The sequence below is a fragment of the Cervus elaphus genome, chromosome 16 (assembly GCF_910594005.1).
Source record: "Cervus elaphus chromosome 16, mCerEla1.1, whole genome shotgun sequence".
NCBI lineage: Eukaryota > Metazoa > Chordata > Mammalia > Artiodactyla > Cervidae > Cervus > Cervus elaphus.
Window position 1 is genome coordinate 30,222,881 of NC_057830.1, and position 24,366 is coordinate 30,247,246.

The 24,366-nt window shown below is 45.1% G+C and overlaps 1 protein-coding gene across 6 annotated transcripts in view; it reads right to left on the bottom strand.

The window, feature by feature from the left end:
- DAPK1 (death associated protein kinase 1) overlaps nt 1-24,366 on the bottom strand; it is a 205,739-nt gene that overhangs the window by 83,554 nt on the left and 97,819 nt on the right. For all 6 annotated transcript variants that reach the window (XM_043927569.1, XM_043927564.1, XM_043927567.1 and 3 more), the window contains exon 3: nt 12,743-12,964. In XM_043927569.1, coding sequence (XP_043783504.1) covers nt 12,743-12,964 — 222 coding nt within the window. The remainder of the gene's footprint in view (nt 1-12,742; nt 12,965-24,366) is intronic.

The following is a 24,366-nucleotide window of genomic DNA, read 5'->3' on the forward strand; positions in this document are numbered from 1 at the left end:
AGGGCTGTATGACCGGCGTGGAGGAAAGTAGGCTGAAGGTTTGGGCTGAGCTTGGACTGCAAGCTGGCAGCCCTCAGCCCAGCAGGGACCTGGGCTCTGGGGGCAGACTTGCCTCTGAGCACTGCCCGGAGGCTGTGATTGTGTCTGGGATGGCCCCACCCCAGAAGAAACCAGAAGGAACAGAGCGAGGGGAAACCAGAACACCTGGGGGGGTGCGTGGGGGGGTGGTCAGTTAAAGCCACAGTTCCACAGAGTAACCTTCTGTTACGTCCTCTTCAGGTTGATGTGAGAAGAGGGGTTAACCAACACAGGAAGAATAATAAGATCTGTGACATGGCTGTGAGCTTCCAAGAGGAAGTATGAATGATTCCCAGGGATCTGCAGTACCCTAGATCATCATAAAGTAGAATCTACACGAATGTACAGAACAGACTTTTGGACTCAGTAGGAGAAGGTGAGGGTGGGATGATTCAAAAGAACAGCATGTATACTATCTATGGTGAAACAGATCACCAGCCCAGGTTGGATGCATGAGACAAGTGCTCGGGCCTGGTGCACTGGGAAGACCCAGAGGGAGAGGGTAGAGAGGGAGGTGGGAGGGGGGATCGGGATGGGGAATACATGTAAATCCATGGCTAATTCAAGTCAATGTATGACAAAAACCACTTCAATATTGTAAAGTAATTAGCCTCCAACTAATAAAAATAAATGAAAAAAAAAAAAGTAGAATCTGTGGTCCCTTAGGAGGGATTAAGAATAGCCGATCCCTGGAGCTCTGGAAGCCTCTGAGGCTGGCAGACAGCAGTGTTATCCCAGTTTACCAAACTTTAACAAGTATACACCTTTCTTGGAGACAAGCAAAGACTTCAAATACACACTACCTATAATTTAGGTATACAGCACAGAGTATATCGAGCCAGATACTAAAATTACAAATATATGATAAAAACTACACACCTATGAGTTCACAGATACTATATGTGGTCTGCTTTTATGACTTTCATTGCCCCACTTCTTTTTTTTTTTTTGTCCCACTTCTTTTAAGGCCATTTGGAAATCAACTAAGCCATTTAAGTGAGTAAAAATGCCCATATAATAAACACTAAGGAAACACTTTCAACTGAACTGGCAAGAAGTAAGAGCATGGGGGAAATCATACATAGAGGGTTTTATTTCTCAAGAGAATGCCTGAGTGGAAAATAACCTATTCTACACAATTTAATTCTGTTGTGAAAGGTTGCGACTGTTGCCAAATGCATTTCAGTTCTCTGTTCTTGCCTAATAGTAGATATCTGAGGAGCCAGATGCCAAAAGTGTAACCCAGAACAGTTCTTGAAATTACCTTTGTGAATAAAAACAAGAGTTCAAAAAGTCAAAAGAGCTGGCTGGAGCTCAGAGAAGAGAGAACAAATGTAGCTGCAGGAAAAAAAGAAAGAAAGAAAGAAAGGAAAGCATTTAAGAAATTTGAGTGTGCTTTTGCATCTTGGGAGAACCAGGAGAGCAGCAGAGAGTAGGGGTGGGGGGCTGGAAGGCCCCTGGCATCAGACACACCCCATTTACCAGCATCACTTACTTCCCTACAAATGCTTTCAACTTAGCATAACGTTGCCACTTAGGCGGCAGCTTGAAACCATCACTTTAATCACTGCATTTGCTTCTTGAAAGGCTCCTGCAACTCTGGATTTGCTGACAGGGCCGCATGAACCCAATCCACATGCAACCACTGTGCTGATACACATGGAAAAATCATATTTATATTCTTATTGGTGTGTATTTCAGTCTGGCTACAAGAGAGTGAGCCAGCTTAACAATGATCCCGCATAAAGTGATCTAATATTGCACAAATGTTTGAATACAACTCAGCAGTTGTTTGCAATGAACAAACTGAACTCCAGAAATTATTAACTTATACAAAGTGGAGGAAAAAAAAGAGCTAAGACAACAGGGTTGTTGTTCCATAGGTATAGAGTTTCTATTTTGCGAGATGAAAAAGTTCTGCAGATTTGTTGCACAGGTGAATACATAACACTACTGAAGTGTATACTTAAAAGTGGTTAAGATGGTCAATTTTATGTTATGTGTTTTCTACCGAATTGAGAAACTAATAAAATTTACTTTATTAAATGCAAAAAAAGAGTGCATTAATTTCATGTCCCATACTTGGCTAAAAGCATTGCATACTGCACTAATTAAACGGAATTTCCTGTGAAAAAGAGAAAATCAGAGAGAAAGAGAGAGAAAAAGGTTACTCCAATATAAAGTGAAGTGAAAGTCACTCAGTCGTGTCCAACTCTCTGTGACCCCATGGATTATACAGTCCATGGAATTCTCCAGGCCAGAATACTGGAGTGTGTAGCCTTTACCCTTCTCCAGGGGATCTTCCCAACCCAGGAATCAAACCCAGGTCTCCAGCATTGCAGGCAGATTCTTTAACAGAAAGGAATCGAACCCAGGTCTCCAGCATTGCAGGCAGAGACAAGGGAGCAAGGGAAGCCCAAGAATGCTGGAGAGAGTAGCCTATCCCTTCTCCAGCAGATCTTCCCGACCCAGGAATAGAACTGGGGTCTCCTGCATTGCAGACAGATTCTCTATCAACTGAGATATCAGGGAAGCCCCCCTTCAACAGCTTTAAATTCCAAACAGAACAAATAAAGGAGAAAATTTAAGGTTGGAGAGCCCAAACTAGCTTGATTTCGTTGGAACAGTCCACTGTGATAATATGACATGGCAATTCCAAGATTTTTACTTTAAAAATGTTGACAGGGTAACCTATCAGACAGGTCACCCAAAGCTCAGGTGTCCCTCCTGAAGCAGGCCGTGACGGGTGAGGTCCACTCCTGCTGTAGGTAGACCTACAATCTCCTACCCCACTCCAGTCCTCCTCTGCTCAGGTCTCCAGTCGTGAGGAAGATTCACACATCCCATTGTTTTTCGGTTGCACGACGGAACTACCACACTTAGGTATTTTATTTTGTTATTAACTGGCTTACAGAATTTTAGATTAACATGTGAGTGGGCTCTGAGTCCAGTTAGGAGCCCAGTTGTTTTCTATTCAACTAGTGCTTCTGTATTAGTTTTCTAGGGCTACTGTAACAGAGCGCCATACAGTGGGTGGCTTAAAAAACAGAAACGGATTGTCTCCCAATTCTGGAGGCCAAGTGTTGGAAAGCAAGGTGTGAGTTGAGGTCTTGGCTCCTTCTGAGGGTTCCGGAGGGGAATCTGTTCCAGGCCTCTCCCCTAGTAGTGTGTGGAGGCTACTATTCCATCACTCCAACCCTCCATCTCCACATGGTCTTCCTCTTACAAGGATGACAGTCACAGGGGATAAGGAGCCTGCTCCACTCCAGGATGACCTCATCCTAACTAATGACACCTGCAAGGACCCCAGTCCCAAATACGGGGACATTTTGTGGTAAAAGGGATTAGGACTCCAACATATCATTTGGGCGCAGGGGACACAATTCAACCTACAACAGCTTCTCCAAAGATGAACCCTAGGGATTCCCAGGTGGCGCAGGGGTGAAGAAACCACCTGCCAATGCAGGAGATGCAAGAGAGGTGGGTTCAATCCCTGGGTTGGGAAGATCCCTTGGAGGAGGAAATGGCACCCTGCTCCTTGCCTGGGAAATCCCATGGACAGAGAAGTCTGGTGGGAAAAGGTCAGACATGACTGAGTGACCAAGCACACACACAATAATATATAAAAATATGGATTTTTCAAAAGATGAGCCCTAAGACCAGCAGCTTCGGCATCACCTGGGAATTTGTTTGCACTGTAAATTCCTGGACATTACTGTAGACGCACTGACTCAAATCTTGGAAGTGCAGACAAATAATGTATATTTTAACAAGACTTCAGGAGATTCTGAGGCATACTAGAGTTTGAGAACCACTGATAAACCATAGTGTACATTAAAAAAAAATCATTTTGTAATGCTAAGTGTGTAACTTGCCCTTCCAACAGAGTTGCTAGCCTTCTGGGGCGATCTCTGACTGTATTCACACATATTGCTAATACTTATTCCTTACACAAAAGAGGTAAGAATCTGAAGTTCTATGAAGGCCACATGTGACCTTCTAGGAAGTTTTTATTCTGTCTGCTTGTAAGTATTATGAATTAACTGCCAAAATTAAAAGGCTAGATACCAGAGTTTCCTTGGAAAAAAAACTGCAAGATCTGGCAACACTGGACCCAATAACCCACACGGCAACAATCCACTGCTGAGCGGCTGAGGGTTTCAATCAGCTACAGTCCTGACCATTCCCTCATACATACCCAACACAGAGACTCCATGCAGACCAATCCCACTCATTTACGTCACCTGTCTGGCCCCTAGGGGCATTTGGACTTGACTCATGTCTGGGCAGGGGCTTCCCAGGTGGCACTAGTGGTAAAGAACCTGCCTGCCAATGCAGGCGACATAGAGATGCCAGTTCAGTCCCTGGGCCGGGAAGATCCCCTGGAGGAGGGCATGGCAATCCACTCCAGTATTCCTGCCTGGAGAATCTCATAGACAGAGGAGCCTGGTGGGCGACAGGATCACAAAGAGTCGGACACAGCTGAAGCAACTGAGCGTGCACGCACACACGTCTGGGCAGAGGGAACCTAAATTATCCGCAGCCTGAAATACTTAGCTGTTTCTGAGCAGCAAGTGCAGAACAGAATTCTCGAACCCAGTGTTTCTGATTAGCACTGACTTTGGCTTCACTTTCCACCAGGTCATGGAGCAAGTTATAAAATGACGCACTGAAGATCAAGGTTTTGCAGTGACTTGCCCACGTGACAATGCATGAGTGATCCATATTACGGCAAGAAGAGATTTTCATTAAGGAACAAAGGGATGGGGAGGATATGAAAATGTGATTTTGAGACCTCAGGTTTGCCTCATTCATGTATGTGCTCTGCTGAGCTGCAATAGCATATCAGCTTCGTTTCCAGAGAAGCGTGTGGAGAAAAAGTCACTCTTCAAAAATACTTTCAGGGCTCACAGAAATTTTAAGTCAAATCCTGGAGTAGAATTTGAACAAATGTGCCTTTAACACCAAGTAGTTTCTGTACAAAGGACACAGAAGGTACCATTTTTTCATTTTGCCCAGATCCCTGGGCGCAGCTCATGAAATACGGAGGGGAGTGAGAGTTTGGGGTCTCTGTCTCAGTGGTAAGGACAAGTCCAGAGAGTGGTGGTGGGAACTCACACATCCACGTGGAGACAGGCTTCAGTAACAGAAGTTTCAACAAAGGAACGCGCTTCATCAGGAAGCCTGAAGGAAGCTCTACTTGCCATGGAATTCATCCCAAAGCAATATATGTTAAAAAAAAAATACACTCAAAGATTACTGAACCAGAGGATACAGACAAGACAACACTATGAGTTGCAGGGCTACTTTCTGACAAATTCTTACTTTTTTTTCTCTCCTTAACTACCACTTGTCCCAGCACCCTTAAGAAAGGAAAGAGAAGATGGAATATGTCACTGATGACTAAACGTTCTTTAAAACTGTTAGAATTTACAACAAGCATGCTTTTCTCAAAGGCAAAGATGACTCAGAAAGGCCTAATATTTTGAACAGTGTATTAAAAGTTAAACCATTTCTTTATGGCAAAATAAATACATATACAAAATGGGACAGACTTGTGATGTGAAAACAAGAGTGCATTTTCTCTCCTTAGTCCTTGGTATCACTGTATTAGTCAGGGTTCTCCAGAAACACAGAACCAATAGGATGCACATATGTAAAGGGAGATGAGATGTATTTTATGGAACTGGCTCATGCCATCACGGGCTGACAAGTGCTGAGACCTGCAAGGTGAGTTGAATGGACATAGCTGGTGACCCAGGAGAGCCAATGTGTTAGTTTCAGTGTGAAGGCAGGAAAAAGCAATGTACCTGCTAAAGGGCTGTCAGGTCAGAGGAATTCCCTTTTATTCAGAGTCAAGTCAGTCTTTCTGCTCCACACAAACCCTCAACTGATTAGACGAGGCCCACCCTCAATGGGGAGGGCAATCCACTTTACTCAGCCTACAATTCAAATGTTAACCTCATCCAGAAACACCCTCAAGACACAATCCAGAATAATGTTTAACCAAATCCTGGGACACACTGTGGCCCAGTCAGTTGACACATAAATGTAATCATCACGGCTCCCCACATGCCCGATGGGTGAAAAAGCAAAGACAGTCACCTCACAGGGATTTTCAAATCTGTGAGGAGCAAACACCCAGGGAAGACAAACATGTGTCTGACTCTGGAGAAGAGGCCATCTCCTGAGGCCCCTCCTTCCCCTTTCACCTAATAGCTGCTCTTTGTAAGCTCACTCAACTTTTATTCAAGATCAGTTCAGTTCAGTCACTCAGTCATGTTCAACTCTGCGACCCCATGGACTGCAGCACGCCAGGCTTCCCTGTCCATCACCAACTCCTGGAGTTTTCTCAAACTCATGTCCATTGAGTTGGTGATGCCATCCAACCATCTCATTCCCTGTCATCCCCTTTTCCTCCTGCCTTCCATCTTTCCCAGCATCAGGGTCTTTTCAAAGGAGTCAGGTCTTTGCATCAGGTGGCCAAAGAATAGGAGTTTCAGCTTTAGCATCAGTCTTTCAAATAAATATTCAGGACTGATTTCCTTCAGGAGGGACTTGTTGGATCTCCTTGCTGTTCAAGGGACTCTTAAGAGTCTTCTCCAACACCACAGTTCAAAAGCATCAGTTCTTAGGTGCTCAGCTTTCTTTATTGTCCAACTCTCACATCTACACATGATTACTGGAAAAACCATAGCTTTGACTAGACGGACCTTTGTTGGCAAAGTAATGTCTCTACTTTTTAATATGCTGTCTAGGTAGGTCATAACTTTTCTTCCAAGGAGCAAGTGTCTTTTAATTTCATGGTTGCAATCACCATCTGCAGTGATTTTGGAGCCCCCCAAAATGAAGTCTGCCACTGTTTCCACTGTTTCCCCATCTATTTCCCATGAAGTGAGAACCAGATGCCATGATCTTAGTTTTCTGAATGTTGAAATTTAAGCCAACTTTTTCACTCTCCTCTTTCACTTTCATCAAGAGGCTCTTTAGTTCTTCTTCACTTTCTGCCATAAGAGTGGTGTCATCTGCATATCTGAGGTTATTGATACTTCTCCCAGCAATCTTGATTCCAGCTTGTGCTTCCTCCAGCCCAGCATTTCTCATGATGTACTCTGCATATAAGTTAAATAAGCAGGGTAACAATATACAGCCTTGACATACTCCTTTTCCTATTTGGAACCAGTCTGTTGTTCCATGTCCAGTTCTAACTGTTGCTTCCTGACCTGCATACAGATTTCTCAGGAGGCAGGTCAGGTGGACTGGTATTCCCATCTCTTTCAGAATTTTCCACAGTTTATTGTGATCCACACAGTTAAAGGCTTTGGCATAGTCAATAAAGCAGAAATAGATGTTTTTCTGGAACTCCCTTGCTTTTTCGATGATCCAGCAGATATTGGCAATTTGATCTCTGATTCCTCTGCCTTTTCTAATACCAGCTTGAACATCTGGAAGTTCATGGTTCACAGATTGTTGAAGCCTGGCTTGGAGAATTTTGAGCATTTACTTTACTAGTGTGTGAGATGAATGCAATTGTGTGGTAGTTTGAGCATTCTTTGGCATTGCCTTTCTTTGGGATTGGAATGAAAACTGACCTTTTCCAGTCCTGTGGCCACTGCTGCTTCTTCCATATTTGCTGACATATTGAGTGCAGCACTTTCACAGCATCGTCTTGTAGGATTTGAAATAGCTCAACTGGAATTCCATCACCTCCACTAGCTTTGTCTGTAGTGATGCTTCCTAAGGCCCACTTGACTTCACATTCCAGGATGTCTGGCTCTAGGTGAGTGATCATACCATAATGATTATTTGGGTTGTGAAGATCTCTTCTGTATAGTTCTTCTGAATATTCTTGACACCTCTTCTTAATCTCTTCTGCTTCAGTTAGGTCCATACCACTTCTGTCCTTTATTATGCCCATCTTTGCATGAAATGTTCCCTTGGTATCTCTAATTTTCCTGAAGAGATCTCTAATCTTTCCCATTCTATTTTTTCCCCTCTATTTCTTTGTACTGATCACTGAGGAAGTCTTTCTTATCTCTCCTTGCTAGAACTCTGCATTCAAATGGGTATATCTTTCCTTTTCTCCTTTGCTTTTCACTTCTCTTCTTTTCACAGCTATTTGTAAGGCCTCCTCAGAGAGCCATTTTGCTTTTTTGCATTTCTTTTATTTGGAGATGGTCTTGATCCCTGTCCATAGTCCATCAGGCACTCTGTCTATCAGATCTAATCCCTTAAATCTATTTCTCACTTCCACTGTAAAATTGTAAGGGATTTGATTTAGGTCATACTGAATGGTCTAGTGGTTTTCCCTACTTTCTTCAATTTAAGTCTGAATTTGGCAATAAGGAGTTTGTGATCTGAGCCACGGTCAGCTCCTGGTCTTGTTTTTGCTGACTGCATAGAGTTTCTCCACCTTTGGCTGCAAAGAATGTATCAATTCGATTTTGGTATTGACCATCTGGTGGTGTCCATGTGTAGAGTCTTCTTTTGTGTTGTTGAAAAAGTGCTTGCTCTCACCAGTGCGTTCTCTTGGCAAAACTCTATTAGTCTTTGCTCTGCTTCATTCTGTACTCTAAGGTCAAACTTGCCTGTTACTCCAGGTGTTTCTTGACTTCCGACATTTGCATTCCAGTCCCCTATAATGAAAATGACATCTTTTTTGGGTGTTAATTCTAGAAGGTCTTGTAGGTCTTCATAGAACCGTTCAATTTCAGCTTCTTCAGTGTTACTGGTTGGGGCATAGACTTGGATTACTGTGATATTGAGTGGTTTGCCTTGGAAATGAACAGAGATCATTCTGTCGTTTTTGAGATTGCATCCAAGAACTGCATTTCATACTCTTTTGTTGACTATGATGGCTACTTCATTTCTTCTAAGGGATTCTTGCCCACAGTAGTAGTTATAATGGTAATCTGAGTTAAATTCACTCATGTCAGTCCATTTTAGTTTGCTGACTCCTAAAATGTTGACGTTCACTCTTGCCATCTCCTGTTTGACCACTTCCAATTTGCCTTGATTCATGGACATAACATTCCAGGCTCCTATGCAATATTCAAGATCACCGCGCAATAAACTACGTAGAGCTATGTGCCACTATGCACTTGACTGAACAGCTACAATTATAAACAGATATTGAGAATAAAAAGGACTGATGGAACAACTAGAACTCCAACCCATTGCTGGAAAGGCTGTAAACTGGTGCAGCCACTTTAGAAAAAGTTTGGCAATTTCTTACAGTTAAATGTACCCATCACATGACCCAGAAATCCCACACCATTGTATTTACCCCAAATAAATGAAAACTTACATCCACACACACACATCTGTATGTGAATATTTACAGTAGCCTTATGCATGATCACCAAATACTAGAAACAACCCAAATGTCCTTTAATGGGTGAACAGATTAAAAAACAGCATACAATGGAATACTATTCAGGGTTAAAAATGAAAAACTGACTCATACCTGAATCTCAAAAGTATTATGTTGATTGAAAGAAGTTGGTCTCAAAAGATTGAATATAGGTCTACCTAAATAATTTTTGAAAACACAAAACGATAGTGATAGACAATGGCTCAGCGGCCACTGGAGGGTATGGAGTGGAAGGTGGGTGTGACTCTAAGGGGTGAGTACAAGGGCGTTTTGGGGGCAAAAGGACTATTCTGAATCCTGCTTTGGGAGGTGGTTATACAAATCTACACATGTGTTACCTTTCATAGAATTATACAACTCTCCTCCAACACCAAATTTACTGTATAATAATTTTAAAACAAGTAGCTAAAGAAATTACATATCATCCACTTTAAACAGAGGATAAATGCATCTAATGGAAAATGTCTATGAACTGGGAGTCAGGCAACAGAAGTTGAACTCAGAATATACACACACAGGCAGCAGTAACACCTCGCCATCATTTGTACATTCTGATATACAAAGGGAGCAGATGACATTCTTGAGTTACTAGGCGTGCAGGCATGCCCAGTCACTCAGTCATGTTTGACTCTTTGCCACCCCATGGACTATAGCCTGCTAGGTTCCTCTGTCCATGGGATTTCCCAGGCAAGAATACTGGAATGGGTTGCCATTTCCTTTCCCAAGGGATCTTCTCCATCCAAGGATTAAACCCATGTCTTCTGTGGCTCTTGCATTGGCCAGCAGAGCCTTTACCACTGAGCCACCTGGGCAGGCTGACTTACCAGGCATGACCTGGAAATTCTCTGAAATGGCAAAACATTGTTCTATATAATTTCTTTCCCAGGAAGTTTGCATTCATGGTCTCTGACAACAGCCTTAAAAGAGAAAATTTAGGTTTAGAGATATCTGGGCTGCTCAGCTGGTAAAGAATCTGCCTGCAATGCAGAGGACCCTGGTTCAATTCCTGGGTCGGGAAGTTCTCCTGGAGAAGGGATAGGCTACCCACTCCAGTGTTCTTGGGCTTATCTGGTGGCTCAGACGGTAAAGAATCCATCTTCAACGCAGGAGACCTGGGTTCGATCCCTGGGTTGGGAAGATTCCCTAGAGAAGGGCATGGTAACCCCACTCCAGTATTTTTGCCTGGAGAATCCCTATAGAAGGAGGAGCTGCAGTCCATGGGGTTGCAAAGAGTTGGACGCGACTGAGTGACTAAGCATAGTACAGCACATAGATGGGAAAGGATTTGCTCTGGATTTTGATTTCGGGTCTGTCTAGTTTTCAAATCACCATATAAAGTCACAGGAAAGATTACACTCTGATTACTCTCTTTTTTCTGCTGAACCCTGAGCAGCCCTCTAATCCTCTGTGCTCTTAGAGTCCTGCTCTTCCTTTAATGCTATGGTTCTCAATGGGGGAGGGGGGAAGAGTCTGTACCCAGGGGACATGTGTTACCATCTGGAGGCATTTTTAGTTGTGACAGCTAGGGGAGAGGATGCTCTCTGGTGGGTAGAAGCCAGAGCTGTTGCTAAACATCCTACAATGCACAGGACAGTTCCCTGAATGACTATGAAGCCCAATATGTCACTAGTGCAGAGGCTAAGAACTTCCCAGAAACATGTATTAAACACATCTATGGAGAAGACTCTTGAGACAGCAAGGAGGTCAAACCAGTCCATCCTAAAGGAAATCAACCCTGAATATTCATTGGAAGGACTGATGCTGAAGTTGAAGCTCCAATACTTTGGCCACATGATGCCAAGAGCTGACTCACTGGAAAAACCCTGATGCTGGGCAAGACTGAGGGCTGGAGAAGGACGAAATGGTTGGATGGCATCATCGACTCAATGGACATGAGTTTGAGTAAACTCCAGGAGGTGGTGAAAGACAGGGAGGCCTGGCGTGCTGCAGTCCATGGGGTTGCAAAGAATCAGACACGACTAAGCGACTGAACAATGACAACAGATGAGCCAGAAACTTTGCTAGCTATGTTTATATTCTCATCTCACATATCTCCTCAAAACCCTTCTGAGGTATTAACTGATCCCCATTCATAGTTAAGAAGGTTCCTGTTCAGATGCATAAAGGAACGAGCTCCGATCCCAGTGATGAGACAAGAAGCAATGGGCATCCCAGGCCCTTGTGACTGCAAAGCACAGGTCCCCATAGTGAGGTGCCGAGCCCTCTGTATACCTCCCTTCACTTCCATCTTCTCTGGTCTCAAAAATCACCTCTTAGCCCTGAGAGATCTGCAAATAAGGGGGAGCTGCTGAGCTGGCAAAAGGGTCCATCTGAATTTCAGAGGCTCCAGGAAACAGGTGGGGCCCTGTCATCACTAAGAACCACCCAGGATTGCTCCATCCATCCCTCCCTCGGGCCCCAGGGTGATAATGTGTGTCCTCCACCCAAACCATCCAGACACACTCCCAGCTGCATGTTCTTGGATGACTTCCTCTCCTCTCCCACCAGCCCCTGTTGGCTGCTGGATTCATCACAGGGAGTGGGGCCCTCAGGCAGGGTGCCAGGGCCAGGGACACATCATGGAACAATGCACTACAGTCAGTTTCCCACAATAACATCCGATGGACAGGGTGTGCCTGAGAAAATCAGCAGAACGCTTTAAAAACAAGTCCTGCAATCACCCCTGAGTGATTCTGCTTCATCTCACCCTTTCATATAATGAGTGTCGACAGTTTCAACAGTTAAAAATGAGGTGTGTATAAGACAGAGGGAAAGAGAAGAGAGAAAGAAAGAGAAGAGACAGATTTCCCTGGCTGTCCAGTGGTGAAGACTATATGCTTCCACTGCAGGGAGGCATGGGTTCCTGGTTGGGGAACTAAGATCCTGCATACTGTGTGGCACAGCCAAAAAAATAAATTAAAAGTATTTAAAAAAAGAGAGAGAAGAGAAAAAGAGAAGTAGGAAAATAGAGGGAAGGCAGAGGAACAGTGTGAGAGGAGAAGAGCATATGCCTACAGCTTAGCATGAAACTTAGAACACAGACGATCTCATGACAAACCAGGAAGAACTCTAGACTGGAGACCCACTGGCAAACCAAGTGCGACCACATGGGGGGAAGCTAGTGCAGACCGGCTCCAGACAACTGCAGCTGGGCCTCAGGGCAGACCGCACACCCCAGTTCTCAAGCTCAGCAAAGCCGAGTCGTCCCCAAGGAGGCCCCAGGCTGGTGGCTGCGCTGTCCGGCCTCTGGGAGCCAGCAGTGTCCCTCCCCGGCCCCAGCACTGCACTCACAGTTCCAGGATCAGGATGACATCCGTCTTGTTCTCGTAAACCTCGTGCAGGGTGATGATGTTGGGGTGCTGGATCTCCTTCAGGATGCTGACCTCCCGCTCGATGTCCTCGCGGCTCACGCCCCGCCGGCTGGATTTGGTCCTCCTTTTCTTGATGAATTTGGCGGCATACTGTAGACCGGTGCTTTTCTCACGGCATTTCTTCACGACTGCAAACTGCCCACTGCAGAGAGAAGGGAAAAGAGGTCCCGGGTAACTTACACGTTCCTTGTGTGCTGAGCTTAGACCCTCAGTTGTGTCCCACTCTTTGCAGCCCCATGGACAGTAGCCCGCCAGTCTCCTCTGTCCATCAGATTCTACAGGCAAGAATACTGGAGCCCTCCTCCAGGGGATATATGTTCTTTATTGTTCACTAAAACCCTACATCCCCAAGAATGTACTCCCACGGGGTGGGGTGGGAACAATAGGATTATAAATAAGGACATCCAAATTGAGGGAAATTAATAAATTCAATAGAGAAAGTTTTCTTCTATTTTGGCTCCATTAATTTAAGCCTCTTTCCTTACGAACAATGCTGCAAAGAATATAAATTTATTTTCTTGAATTACATTTTATTAAATGGGTAATAACACCTCCATTTCTCCGTTCTCCTCCTTCTCCCCCATTTCAGATTCAGGGGCCACAGGAAGGAGCTCCCACCCATTGGGCCTCACTTCCATGTTCTTGTCCTGTGTTCTAGGAAAGCAAGGGGTCAGGACCAAGGGGTCAGGGGCAGAAAATATACAGGGTCCTGCCTTCAATGATGTATTTCTAGCACGTACTAAGTCGCTTCAGTCATGTCCGACTCTGTGCGACCCTATGGACTGCAGCCCACCAGGCTCCTCTGTCTATGGGATTCTCCAGGCAAGAATACTGGAGTGGGTTGCCATTTCCTTCTCCAGGAGATCTTCCTGACCCAGGGATTGACCCCAGCCTGCATTGCAGGCTGCTTCTTTACAGTCTGAGCCTCTAGGGAAGCACAAATACTTATTCATTAAAACACATCAACAACAACAAAAATACAAGTATACTTCATTTTATTGGGCTTCACTTTATGGGCTTCACAGATATTTTTTATAATTTGAAGGTCTGTAGCAATCTAATATTGAGCAAACCTATTTGCTTCATTTTTTCCAATAGCATTTGCTCACATGTCTTTGCAGTATTTCAAACTTTTTCATGATTATTACATTTGTTACAGTAGCTTGTGATCAGTGATCTTTGATGTTACTCCTGAAAAAAGATTACAACTTGCTGAAGGCTCAGATGATGTTTAGCAATTTTTTGCAATAAAATACTTTCTAATTAAGGTATCTATATTGCTTTTTTTTTTTTTTAGCTCTAATGCTACTGCACATCTAAGAGACTACACTATAGTGTGCAACTTTTTTATGTAGTCATTTTTGACTCACTTTATTGCAATCTTTGCTTTATTGACATGGTCTGGAACTGAACTTGCAGTGTCTGAGTCTCCCTGTGTACATTTTGTTCATACTCCAGGGACTGATAAGTCATATGCACTAGACATTTGTTGGCTGCTTCTTTAGTATCACCTCTCTCCTATTCCCTTCCCCAAATATCTACCACCAGGGTTTTTTGGTTCTGGGAAGCCAAGTCCACCCCCAACCATAGATATGGTTCATGTAACCTAGACTAATCCAATTTGTGCACTATATTCTTTTTTTGGAGAATGTGAAGACAAAGGTTTTTGTTAAGACACTTTGACACCCCTCTTCCCCCCACAAAGCTGCTGCCCATCATCTTGGGACCACTCCTGATCTAAAGCAGAGGCACCACTGGTCAATGGAAAGAAAACAGGTCTGTGGGAACCCTGTGGAGTGGCTGGATCCACCCTAGCCTGAAGTTGTCTGCCTTTAGATTTTTCAGCAACACAAGCCAATAAAATTCCCTTTACTGCTAAAGCCAGTTTGGTTGGGGTTTTTTATTTCTTGCAGAGGAAAGCATCCTCAATTCGACAGCAGAGCCTCCTACCCATGTACTGTTGCTAAGTCATGTCCAACGCTTTGCAATAAAAGAACACAGTAACAGAGTTTGACAGAAAATAGTAAAGTGGCCACACAAGCAGGGGAGAAGTATACCCTTAGAGTAAGTATACCCTTGGGGTATACGACCCCAAGTAGTACACCCTTAAAGTCGGTGAGACACAATGCAAAGGTGCTCCCTATGTCGGTCCAGGCACCGTCACCTCCTCCTTAGCACCCTGGTGCCAAGGGCCAATCCAGCCATCACAGGATGGGCACATTTCTTGGCACCTGCTGGGGAATTGCTATGTGGAGAATTATCACAGTTACTTTTTGCTAGCTTTATTCTCCTCACATGAAGACAAAAGGAAGACAGAAAAAATCAAATTAAGGCTAATATTTTGATGTTAAAGAATGGATACATTAAAACGTTACTCATTTACTTTGGCAGTGGGAGGTCCATGAAGATTAAAAACACATGGTGAAGAATTATTTTTAGAGCAGTGTCAATTTTTTTTTGCATGACAGGTTATTAAAACTTTCTTTCCCCAGTCAGCAGGATAGTGGAGACGCTGAAGAATAAATCACATCAGAACACTAGCACCTACTGCCTGTAAGCTCACAAACTTAAAGAGTCACGGGAAGGGTTATGACTTTATTACAATCATTTTCTGATTTCCTTGGGGAGTGGAACACCGTGCTTTCCCTTTGGTAGGGGTTGGGGGGTGGGCTGCAGAGATGGGGCTTATGGAGAAAAGAGGAAAAACAGCCTGAATACAAAACAACGTTAGCTTTCCAGAAGCCAGTGAAGCGCTGCTTGTAACCCCTCTCCTCAAAAATACAGTACCACTTCCCCACTAAGCATTCTCAAGGGGCCCCAGGACCCAGCCCAGCCAAGGACCTCCAACCCACAGCAACACATGCTTCTAGGAGCTGGGCCCGAGCATGCGTCTGGCAGTCACAGCCACTTGTCAGGCAGACTTAAGGCAAACTCGGTGACTTGAGTCACATTGCTTAAAAAAAAAAAACAAGAGCAAAGAGCCAAAGGGAAGAAAAAAATCATCAGGAGAGCCACAAAGTATTTAAACGCAAGACCAAACTCAAACATTTTCACAGCCAAATGTTCCATGTTGGCATTTGATGCTTTCAGTCATGGGAAGTGAGAGCATCAGGTTCCCAACCTTAAGGCTGAGTTCAAGTGTGGTTCTGAACACCCTGTGTGTCGAGGCCATGAGTGTGTGCACACATCTAAGATGACCGTGTCGCCCAGGTTTGCAGCCTAATGTCTGGAACCCATTCCCTCACCAAACCACTGAACCCTCGGTCACACTTCAGGGTCCCCTCATGAGCGGTCTGAAGGTGGGAGAGGCCCCTGCACAGGAGAAGATGTGTTTCTAGGGCCCTCATGGCAGCATGCTAGCATCTGAGCTAACTTTGGCTGCAGGATGTCAGACGAGGGTGTACTTTTTAGACCTATCAAAGCTGCCTCTTTAAAGACACTTTTCCTTACTTATCACCCACTCTTCAACAATCTGCCTCCCCATTCCTTTATTCCAATGAGTGCTGCATCCCCGAGTCGACAGGGCGCCTCATACCCCTCTGTGGCACTTGCTATTTCCTGTTTCTTGCCCATTTCTGCCCCTCCCAAGACCATAATCCCTTCAGGACCAAGGGCTGATGGGTGCATCTTCTATCCCAAAGCCCTGGGTACCCCTCCAGGAGCCCATGCACAATGCAGAATTCTTGAATTCTGAATCTATAACCTAAAAATCATGGGCTTCCCTGGTGGCTCAGTCAGTAAAGAATCTGCCTGCGATGCAAGAGACCAGGCTTTGATCCCTGGGTTGGGAAGATCCTCTGGAGAAGGAAATGGCAACCCACTCCAGTATTCTTCCTGGGAAATCCCATGGACAGAGGACCCTGATGGGCTACAGTCCATGGGGTCACAAGAGACTTAGTGACTAACCACCACCACCAAAAACCAGAGGTGCTAAACTGAAGCTGCCTCACTATAATTCCATAGAACCATGGAGCGACGATGGGCACAGACTGACTGTATCTGAGTCCTGGCTCCAATGCCTAGGAGCTGTGTACCTGTGGGCTTCAGTCAGTTAGTTCAGTCACTCAGTCGTGTCCGACTCTTTGTGACCCCATGAATCGCAGCACGCCAGGCCTCCCTGTCCATCACCAACTCCTGGAGTTCACTCAAACTCATGTCCATCGAGTCAGTGATGCCATCCAACCATCTCATCCTCTGTCGTCCTCTTCTCCTCCTGTCCACAATCCGTCCCAGCATCAGGGTCTTTTCCAATGAGTCAACTCTTCGCATGAGGTGGCTAAAGTATTGGAGTTTCAGCTTCAGCATCAGTCCTTCCAATGAACACCCAGGACTGATCTCCTTTAGGATGGATTGGTTGGATCTCCTTGCAGTCCAAGGGACTCTTAAGAGTCTTCTTCAACACCACAGTTCAAAAGCATAAATTTTTTGGTGCTCAGCTTTCTTCACAGTCCAACTCTCACATCCATACATGACCACTGGAAAAACCATAGCCTTGACTAGACGGACCTTTGTTGGCAAAGTAATGTCTGTGCTTTTTAATATGCTGTCTAGGTTGGCCATAAGTTCCCTTCCAAGGAGTAAGCATCTTTTAATTTCATGGCTGCAGTCACCATCTGCAGTGATTTTGGAGCCCCCAAAAATAAAGTCTGACACTGTTTCCACTGTTTCCCCATCTATTTCCCATGAAGTGATGGGACCAGATGCCATGATCTTAGTTCTCTGAATGTTGAGTTTTAAGCCAACTTTTTCACTCTCCTCTTTCACTTTCATCAAGAGGCTCTTTAGTTCTTCTTCACTTTCTGCCATAAGGGTGGTGTCATCTGCATACCTGAGGTTATTGATACTTCTCCCGGCAATGTTGATTCCAGCTTGTGCTTCCTCCAGCCCAGCATTTCTCATGCTGTACTCTGCATATAAGTTAAATAAGCAGGGTGACAATATACAGCCTTGACATACTCCTTTTCCTATTTGGAACCAGTCTGTTGTTCCATGTCCAGTTCTAACTGTTGCTTCCTGACCTGCATTCAGGTTTCTCAAGAGGCAGGTCAGGTGGGCTTGTTTATTGCTAATACTTAACCACTCTGCCTCACTTTCTTCATCTATAAAGTGGGTATAATATAGTGCTTGCTTGGGAAGGTTGTTGGGATGGAGGGAGCAGGATTAAATTAAGCTAATACTCGGCAAGTGGTTAGAATAGTACCCGCCAACAGTAAATCCTTAATAACCCTGAGCTATTATCTTTCACAATTGGAGTTATTGTTAACAGCACAATTCCTTAAATCTCAAAGCACTGCAGTATAAACCCCTAAAAGTCACCTCTCATAACTGCCTGGGGGAAGAGAGCCCTGAAAGGAAAAGTAAAACAGAACACAGAGAATAGGGCGGTACTCTGTGGAAAAGTATAGAACTATTGTTAAATCCGGAGGCTGGCTCCAGGCTTCTAACACAGCATCCTGTCCCCGCCCCACCCAGATGGAGAGAACTGCTCAGGACTCCTGCTCCCCACAGCTGTGCCCAGCGCCCCAGAAGGGATGGAGTCCCAGCTGAACTGCCCTGGAGGCCCAAGGCGAGGAGCTTGGTGTAACTCGGTGATGCTTGTCGGGCATTTCCACAGGGTCACCTCCTCACGGGGATTAGCAGGCTAAGGACAGACTCCTCGGAGAAGAAACTTGTCTCAAACACAGTGATTTGCTAAGCGAGACCTAATTCCCGTTGGACTGTTGGTTAACTGCGGCTCCCAACCTTCTCTTCCTGATCCAGCATCCAGGGTAGGAGGAGAGCAAATGCACAGAGAAGCCAAACCACGGCTGCCACCTAGGGGACTGGCTGTCACTTTAGCTCCCGTCCTGTGACAAACACAGGAGCCGCCTCAGTGACTGATACCCACACAGGCAGTGGATGGGGAAGGTAGCCTCCTTACTAGAAAACAGAAACATTTAAACTTGACAAGACAGAGTACAGGCAATCTTTATTTTCTTCGGGATCGTTATTTGCAATTTCACTTACTCCTTACAATCTTACTTGTAATCTAAAAAACTCAATACTCACAGTACTTTTGTGGTCATTTGTGGATCTGACCACAAATGACCAGACATGCTCAGACATGCATGCTCCCAGCGGAGCTCAGTTAAGGGCATGCTCTGCCTCCTTGTTTCAGCTCTCACATGGTAAACAGTTGTCCTTTTCATAGTCTGTTCAGTGCCATGTTTTCTGTTTCATTTTGCATTTTGTGCTTTTTGTGCATGATTTCCCTATTTAAAATAGCCCCCAAGCATGGTATGGAAGAGCTGTCCAGTGTTCATTAAGCATGGAGGCTATGGGGTGCCTGACAGAGAAAACACGTGTTAGATAAGCCATGTTTGGCATGAGATAGAGTGCTGTTGGCCATGAGATCAACATTAGTGCATCAACTATATACATATAGTAAGGTGCCTTTAAACAGAAACACAACAAACAAGGTTATGCGTTGATCTATTGGTAAAAATGTGACCAGCTCACAGGACCCTAACTCTGCATTTCCTCCAGGACCACTGGTTCAGTATCCACTAAGTCAGTGTTTGTGATGAATTTATAGAACATTAACTACCATGATGAGCACTCACCATGTGTCATTTTTTTATTTTTTTGTTTTTTTATAACATTTTCTGTCATCTAATAACTGACAGTTTATTACATTAGGTACAGACAGCCACACTCATTTTCAAATGAAAACTTTCCATTTAAGATAATGTTTATTAACCACCAGTGCTCAGATGCATATAAAGACAAGAGCCATCCCTGCTTTATAAGAGTTATCTCTTAAAAAAAAAAAAAGTGTTTCAAACATAATCACGAATTTCATTGAAAAGAAAAAACTTTGGCTAAAAGGACCAAAGCTTCAATAAAACAACCTAATCTAATTTTGGAGGCTTTTATGGTGGCTCAGTGGTAAGGAATTCACTTGCCAATGTAGGAGACGCAGGTTCAATCCCTGGGTTAGGAAGATCCCCTGGAGAAGGAAATGGCAACCCACTCCAGTATTCTTGCCTGGAGAATCCCAAGGACAGAGGGGCCTGGCAGGCTACAGTCCATGCGGTCTCAAAAGACTTGGACATGACTGAGTGACTACAATCAACAACAATCTAATTTTAGCCAACAATCTTAATTTCCAATCTGATTTCCTTGTCTTATTTATTAATATATCTAATTTAAACAGTACCCTGGCAGTCATTCAATGAGCTTTATCCAGGATGCTATGCAAGGCATTTTACATGAAATTCACTTTATCACCATCTCTTCTATCAATGAGAAAACCAAGCCTCAGAGAGATTTTTAAAAATCACGCCAAATCACTCAGCAAGTAAGTTGCATAATTGAGAACTGGAGCCAAACCTAAGTGCATTTGCCTCCAAAGCTCTATTCAATGAGCACAGTTGCTATACTGGGCTTGTGTCCATTCTAACTGAGATACAAGCCACCCCCTGTGAAGTCACAGACAGGACTGGAACATCATTCAGGAAAGAGTTTTGTGAGGGGAAGGCAAAGAGAGGGACCTTGTGGTTAAGTAAGTTGGGGCAATGGAGCTTCCTCTTCTCCACTGAAAATTCAAACAGTATTCAATTAACTGAAGCCATGGCTTTTACATGCTCAGGGGGGCTCTGCGATCAAAGGAAAACACTGTTTATGTGTATGCTTAGGAAGCAAGACGCTAACACTGAGCAAGAACCACAGAAGGGTCATTCCCAAGGTCAGCATACAAGGCTTACATGCAACTGATGAAACATTTGTGTCTATAATTAGTTCCATCTCTCCCCTCCTTCCAAGATTTGCAATATGGTTTTTAATTAACGCAAAATAATTTTTACTTTTGAATTCATATATCAAGCTCCTGGCAAAATTTTAGTGCTGGTGAGGAGCTTGGCAGGCTACAGTCCATGGGGTCGCAAAGAGTCAGGCATGACCGAGCAACTAAGCACATTTTTCTTGAAGAGTTGCGTTCTGAGAGTGGCATAGACTCCAATCCTGCTAGAATACAGGAATCACAGGTCTTAATTATTTAAGAGGTGAGGTGACAGAAAAGACTGTTCAAGGATGAGTTCACATTTGATAATAATTCACATTTATGGCAGGCGATAAAAACCCAAAAGAGCTTATGAGTAAGGGAGAGAGAAGCCTGTTAACACTGTGAGGTGGGAAGGGCCACAGAAAGGACACGGCCACTTGGGACCACTTCAGGGGAGAGGATGGGGGTCAGGAGACCCAAGTTGTGTCCTGAAGTCTGGGATCCAGCCAAAAGAGGAAGAAACTGTGTGCTGGAGGGATGGCTTCCAAGAGGAAGAAGAGCATGACCCAGGGCAGGGAGGCATGAGAGAGCCTGCCTGGTATTCTTGAAAGAAGAGGAAGTGGTGGGGGGGAAATGAGCGATCCTCACAGCCAGGGTCCTGCCCAGAATGGAGCAATGCCAGCCCCAACCCTGCTCACCATGTGGGAAAGCAGGGAGCTGACTGAGCCTTGGTTTCCTCCTCTGTATAAGAGCAACGGCAATCTGAAATGAGGTCATGCACGTGAGCACGGCATTCAAGCACATGAAAAGGATGAAAGTTAGCACGTTGGCTCAGCTTCATACTTCTTAAAGAAGCCAAGAGGTTTCCCCGATAGCTCAGTTGGTAAAGAATCTGCCTGCAATGCGGGAGACCCCGGTTTGATTCCTGGGTTGAGAAGATCCCCTGGAGAAGGGGTAGGCTACCCACTCCAGTATTCTTGGGCTTCCCTGGTGGCTCAGCTGGTAAAGAATCTGCCTGCAACATGGGAGATCTGGGTTCAATCTCTGGGTTAGGAAGATCCTCTGGAGAAGGGAAAGGCTACCCACTCCAGTATTCTGGCCTGGAGAATTCCATGAACTTTACAGTCCATGGGGTTGCAAAGGGTCAGACACAACTGAGTGACTTTCACTCACTCACTCAAAGAAGCCAAGAGGGTGGTATTTCAGAGAATGAAAGTATTAGTATTAGTCGCTCAGCCATGTCCGACTCTTTGCAACCCCATGGACTGTAGCCCACCAGGCTCCTCTGTCCATGGAATTCTCCAGGCAAGAAAACTAGAGTGGGTTGCCATTCCCTTCTCCAAAAGCAGCACCTGATTTCTTCTTGGCAGTTTTCTTTACAACATCTTTGAAATTTAAGTGTTAAATCTCTACATTTTCCCCCTCATTAGGACTCAACAAAGCTATTTTCATTTTGGATGGGACCTATGTGATTTTCTGCAGTTGGTCCATAAAGGACCGTGTGGCTTTGTATGCTGAATTTTTAGCCTGTAGGCAGGAGACGGGAGGGCTTCCCTGTGCGATCAGCGGTAAAGAATCTGCCTGCCAATGCAGGAGAGGTAAGAGAAATGGCTTCGACTTCTGGGTCGGGAAAATCCCCTGAAAGAACACATGGCAACCCACTCCAGTATTCTTGCCTGGAGAACCCCATGGACAGAAGATCCTGGCAGGCTACAGTCCATAGGGTCGCAGAGAGTCAGACATAATTGAAGTGACTGAGCACTAATGCATGCAGGTGATGGGAAGCAGACAGCATTTTGCAAAGATGACCTCAGCTGTATCTCCCATCGCTCACACTCTTGCTTGGTGTGGCCCTGCCTTTCCCACCATCCCAGTCCCCTGGAATCTGAGCTTGGTTCTGACCATTAGAATGTGGCAGACGTGACTCTGGGGCTTCTGCCTGGGTTGTCAGCATGCACACTCTTGAGAGCTAGCTCCCTCTGGGAACCCAGCCACTATGCTGGGAGAAGCCATGTGGACATGTTCCCATCAATAGCTCCCGCTGAGTGTGAGAGCAGCTCTAAAAAAGTCAGCCAGGTGAGTCTTCAGGTGACTCCAGCCCCAAGGAACACCTCAGTTCCCTGGGTGTTCCTGAGACCCCCAAGCAAGAACATTCACAGAAGCATATGTTCATTAAAAAAAATGTTTCAAGCTACCAAGTTTGGGGTGTTTGTTTCACAACAGTGGATAGGTGGAACAGCTACTAAAAAAAAAAAATTTTTTTTTTTAAAAACAGATGCTCCCAGAAGCTATGTGAAGAAAAGAGTCAATACACAAGGTGAGGGGACAGAAGGTGACCGGTGTCTCTGACAAGCCTAAAGGAAGAGCCGGGGACAGGAGTGAGAGTGTCTGGACCATTTTGCATGCAGTTGGCCCCCTGGGGTGGGGGTGGAGCCCCACGCAAACAGCCCTCTGTTACATCAGCAGGTGTGGGCTCACTTTTCAGGTTCTCTGCTTCCCATCTTAGCAGCAAGTCGCCCTCTTTCAAGGGAAGTGTTACATCATTTACGAGGGACCTCTGTGCCAAAACCCAAAACCGATGACAACAAAACCCAAAGATCATACTAGAATGCCTCTGCAGACTTCTGGCTGAGCTGTACTCATCCCCAACGTACCTTTTCCAGTCTCTCTGGGGAAGCAGGTCCTCCCCTCTGGGAAATGCACAAGACCCAAAGTCTCCAGCCACTTAGCTGTGTCCATTTATTTGTGATCCCATGGACTATAGCCCGCCAGGCTACTCTGTCCATGGGATTCTCCAGGCAAGAATACTAGAGTGAACAGCCATTCCTGTCTCCATGGGGTCTTCCTGACCCAGGGATTGAAACTAGGCTTCCCCCACTGCAGGCAGATTCTTTACCAGCTGAGACACCAGGGAATTGCCAAACTCTCCAGCAAGACCCCGTAAACGTATGGCTATGAATCTCCATCCGGATTGGTGCAGATGCCCAGGGCCTACCCCTAGGGACATCACCTGTAGAGGTCTCTGGTGATGAGGAAGCATTTGGTCCTCATTCAGTGGAAACTTCCCCTTCCATCCCAACCCACCGGCTGTGCAGACATCAGCAGATGATGACCCAGTATGGGAACCTGGTACTTCAGCACCAAGTCTGAGTTCCTGGAACACTTCCATGTTGCAGCCCACACTTGGAACTGCTCTCTTTCTGCCTTTTGAGAAGCTATGTGTGACAGGAAGAGAAACCACATTTTTTTTTTTTTTACAAAGAAACAAAGTTGGTGATTTAATACTACTATTATTATTAAAAACAAACAATCCTCCAAAAATTATTTTGAACTGCTGCCATGGGTGAGTTAAAAAGTCACATGATCTAGAGAACAAGAGTTCCCCCACCAGTGAGCAAACAGCAGGTTGCCAGGACACCAACTCGGAGAAGCAGGGTTTGCCAAGAGGATAAACAGCAGCATGTCACCCCGGGAACCAGGACAACACGAGAGTCAGGAGTGAGCTGCAGAACGTGAGTGCTGCCTAAGGGTACGCTGAGAGCTACACGCTGGGCAGGGGAGCTCAGACCAGAGACGGACCCAGAGACGGATGCTTCGGGGGAGCATCCTCCCAGAAGATAGGACACAGAGAAGTCACCCAGGAGAACGGGGCAAGACCCAGGACCTAAGGCAGGGCAGACAAGGGTCTGGCTTCCCACACAAGTGTGGGGCTGCCAGTGGGTCAAAGAAACCAAATACACAGAGTATCAGGTGGCTGGAGCAGCCTCCTTATAATTAAGGAA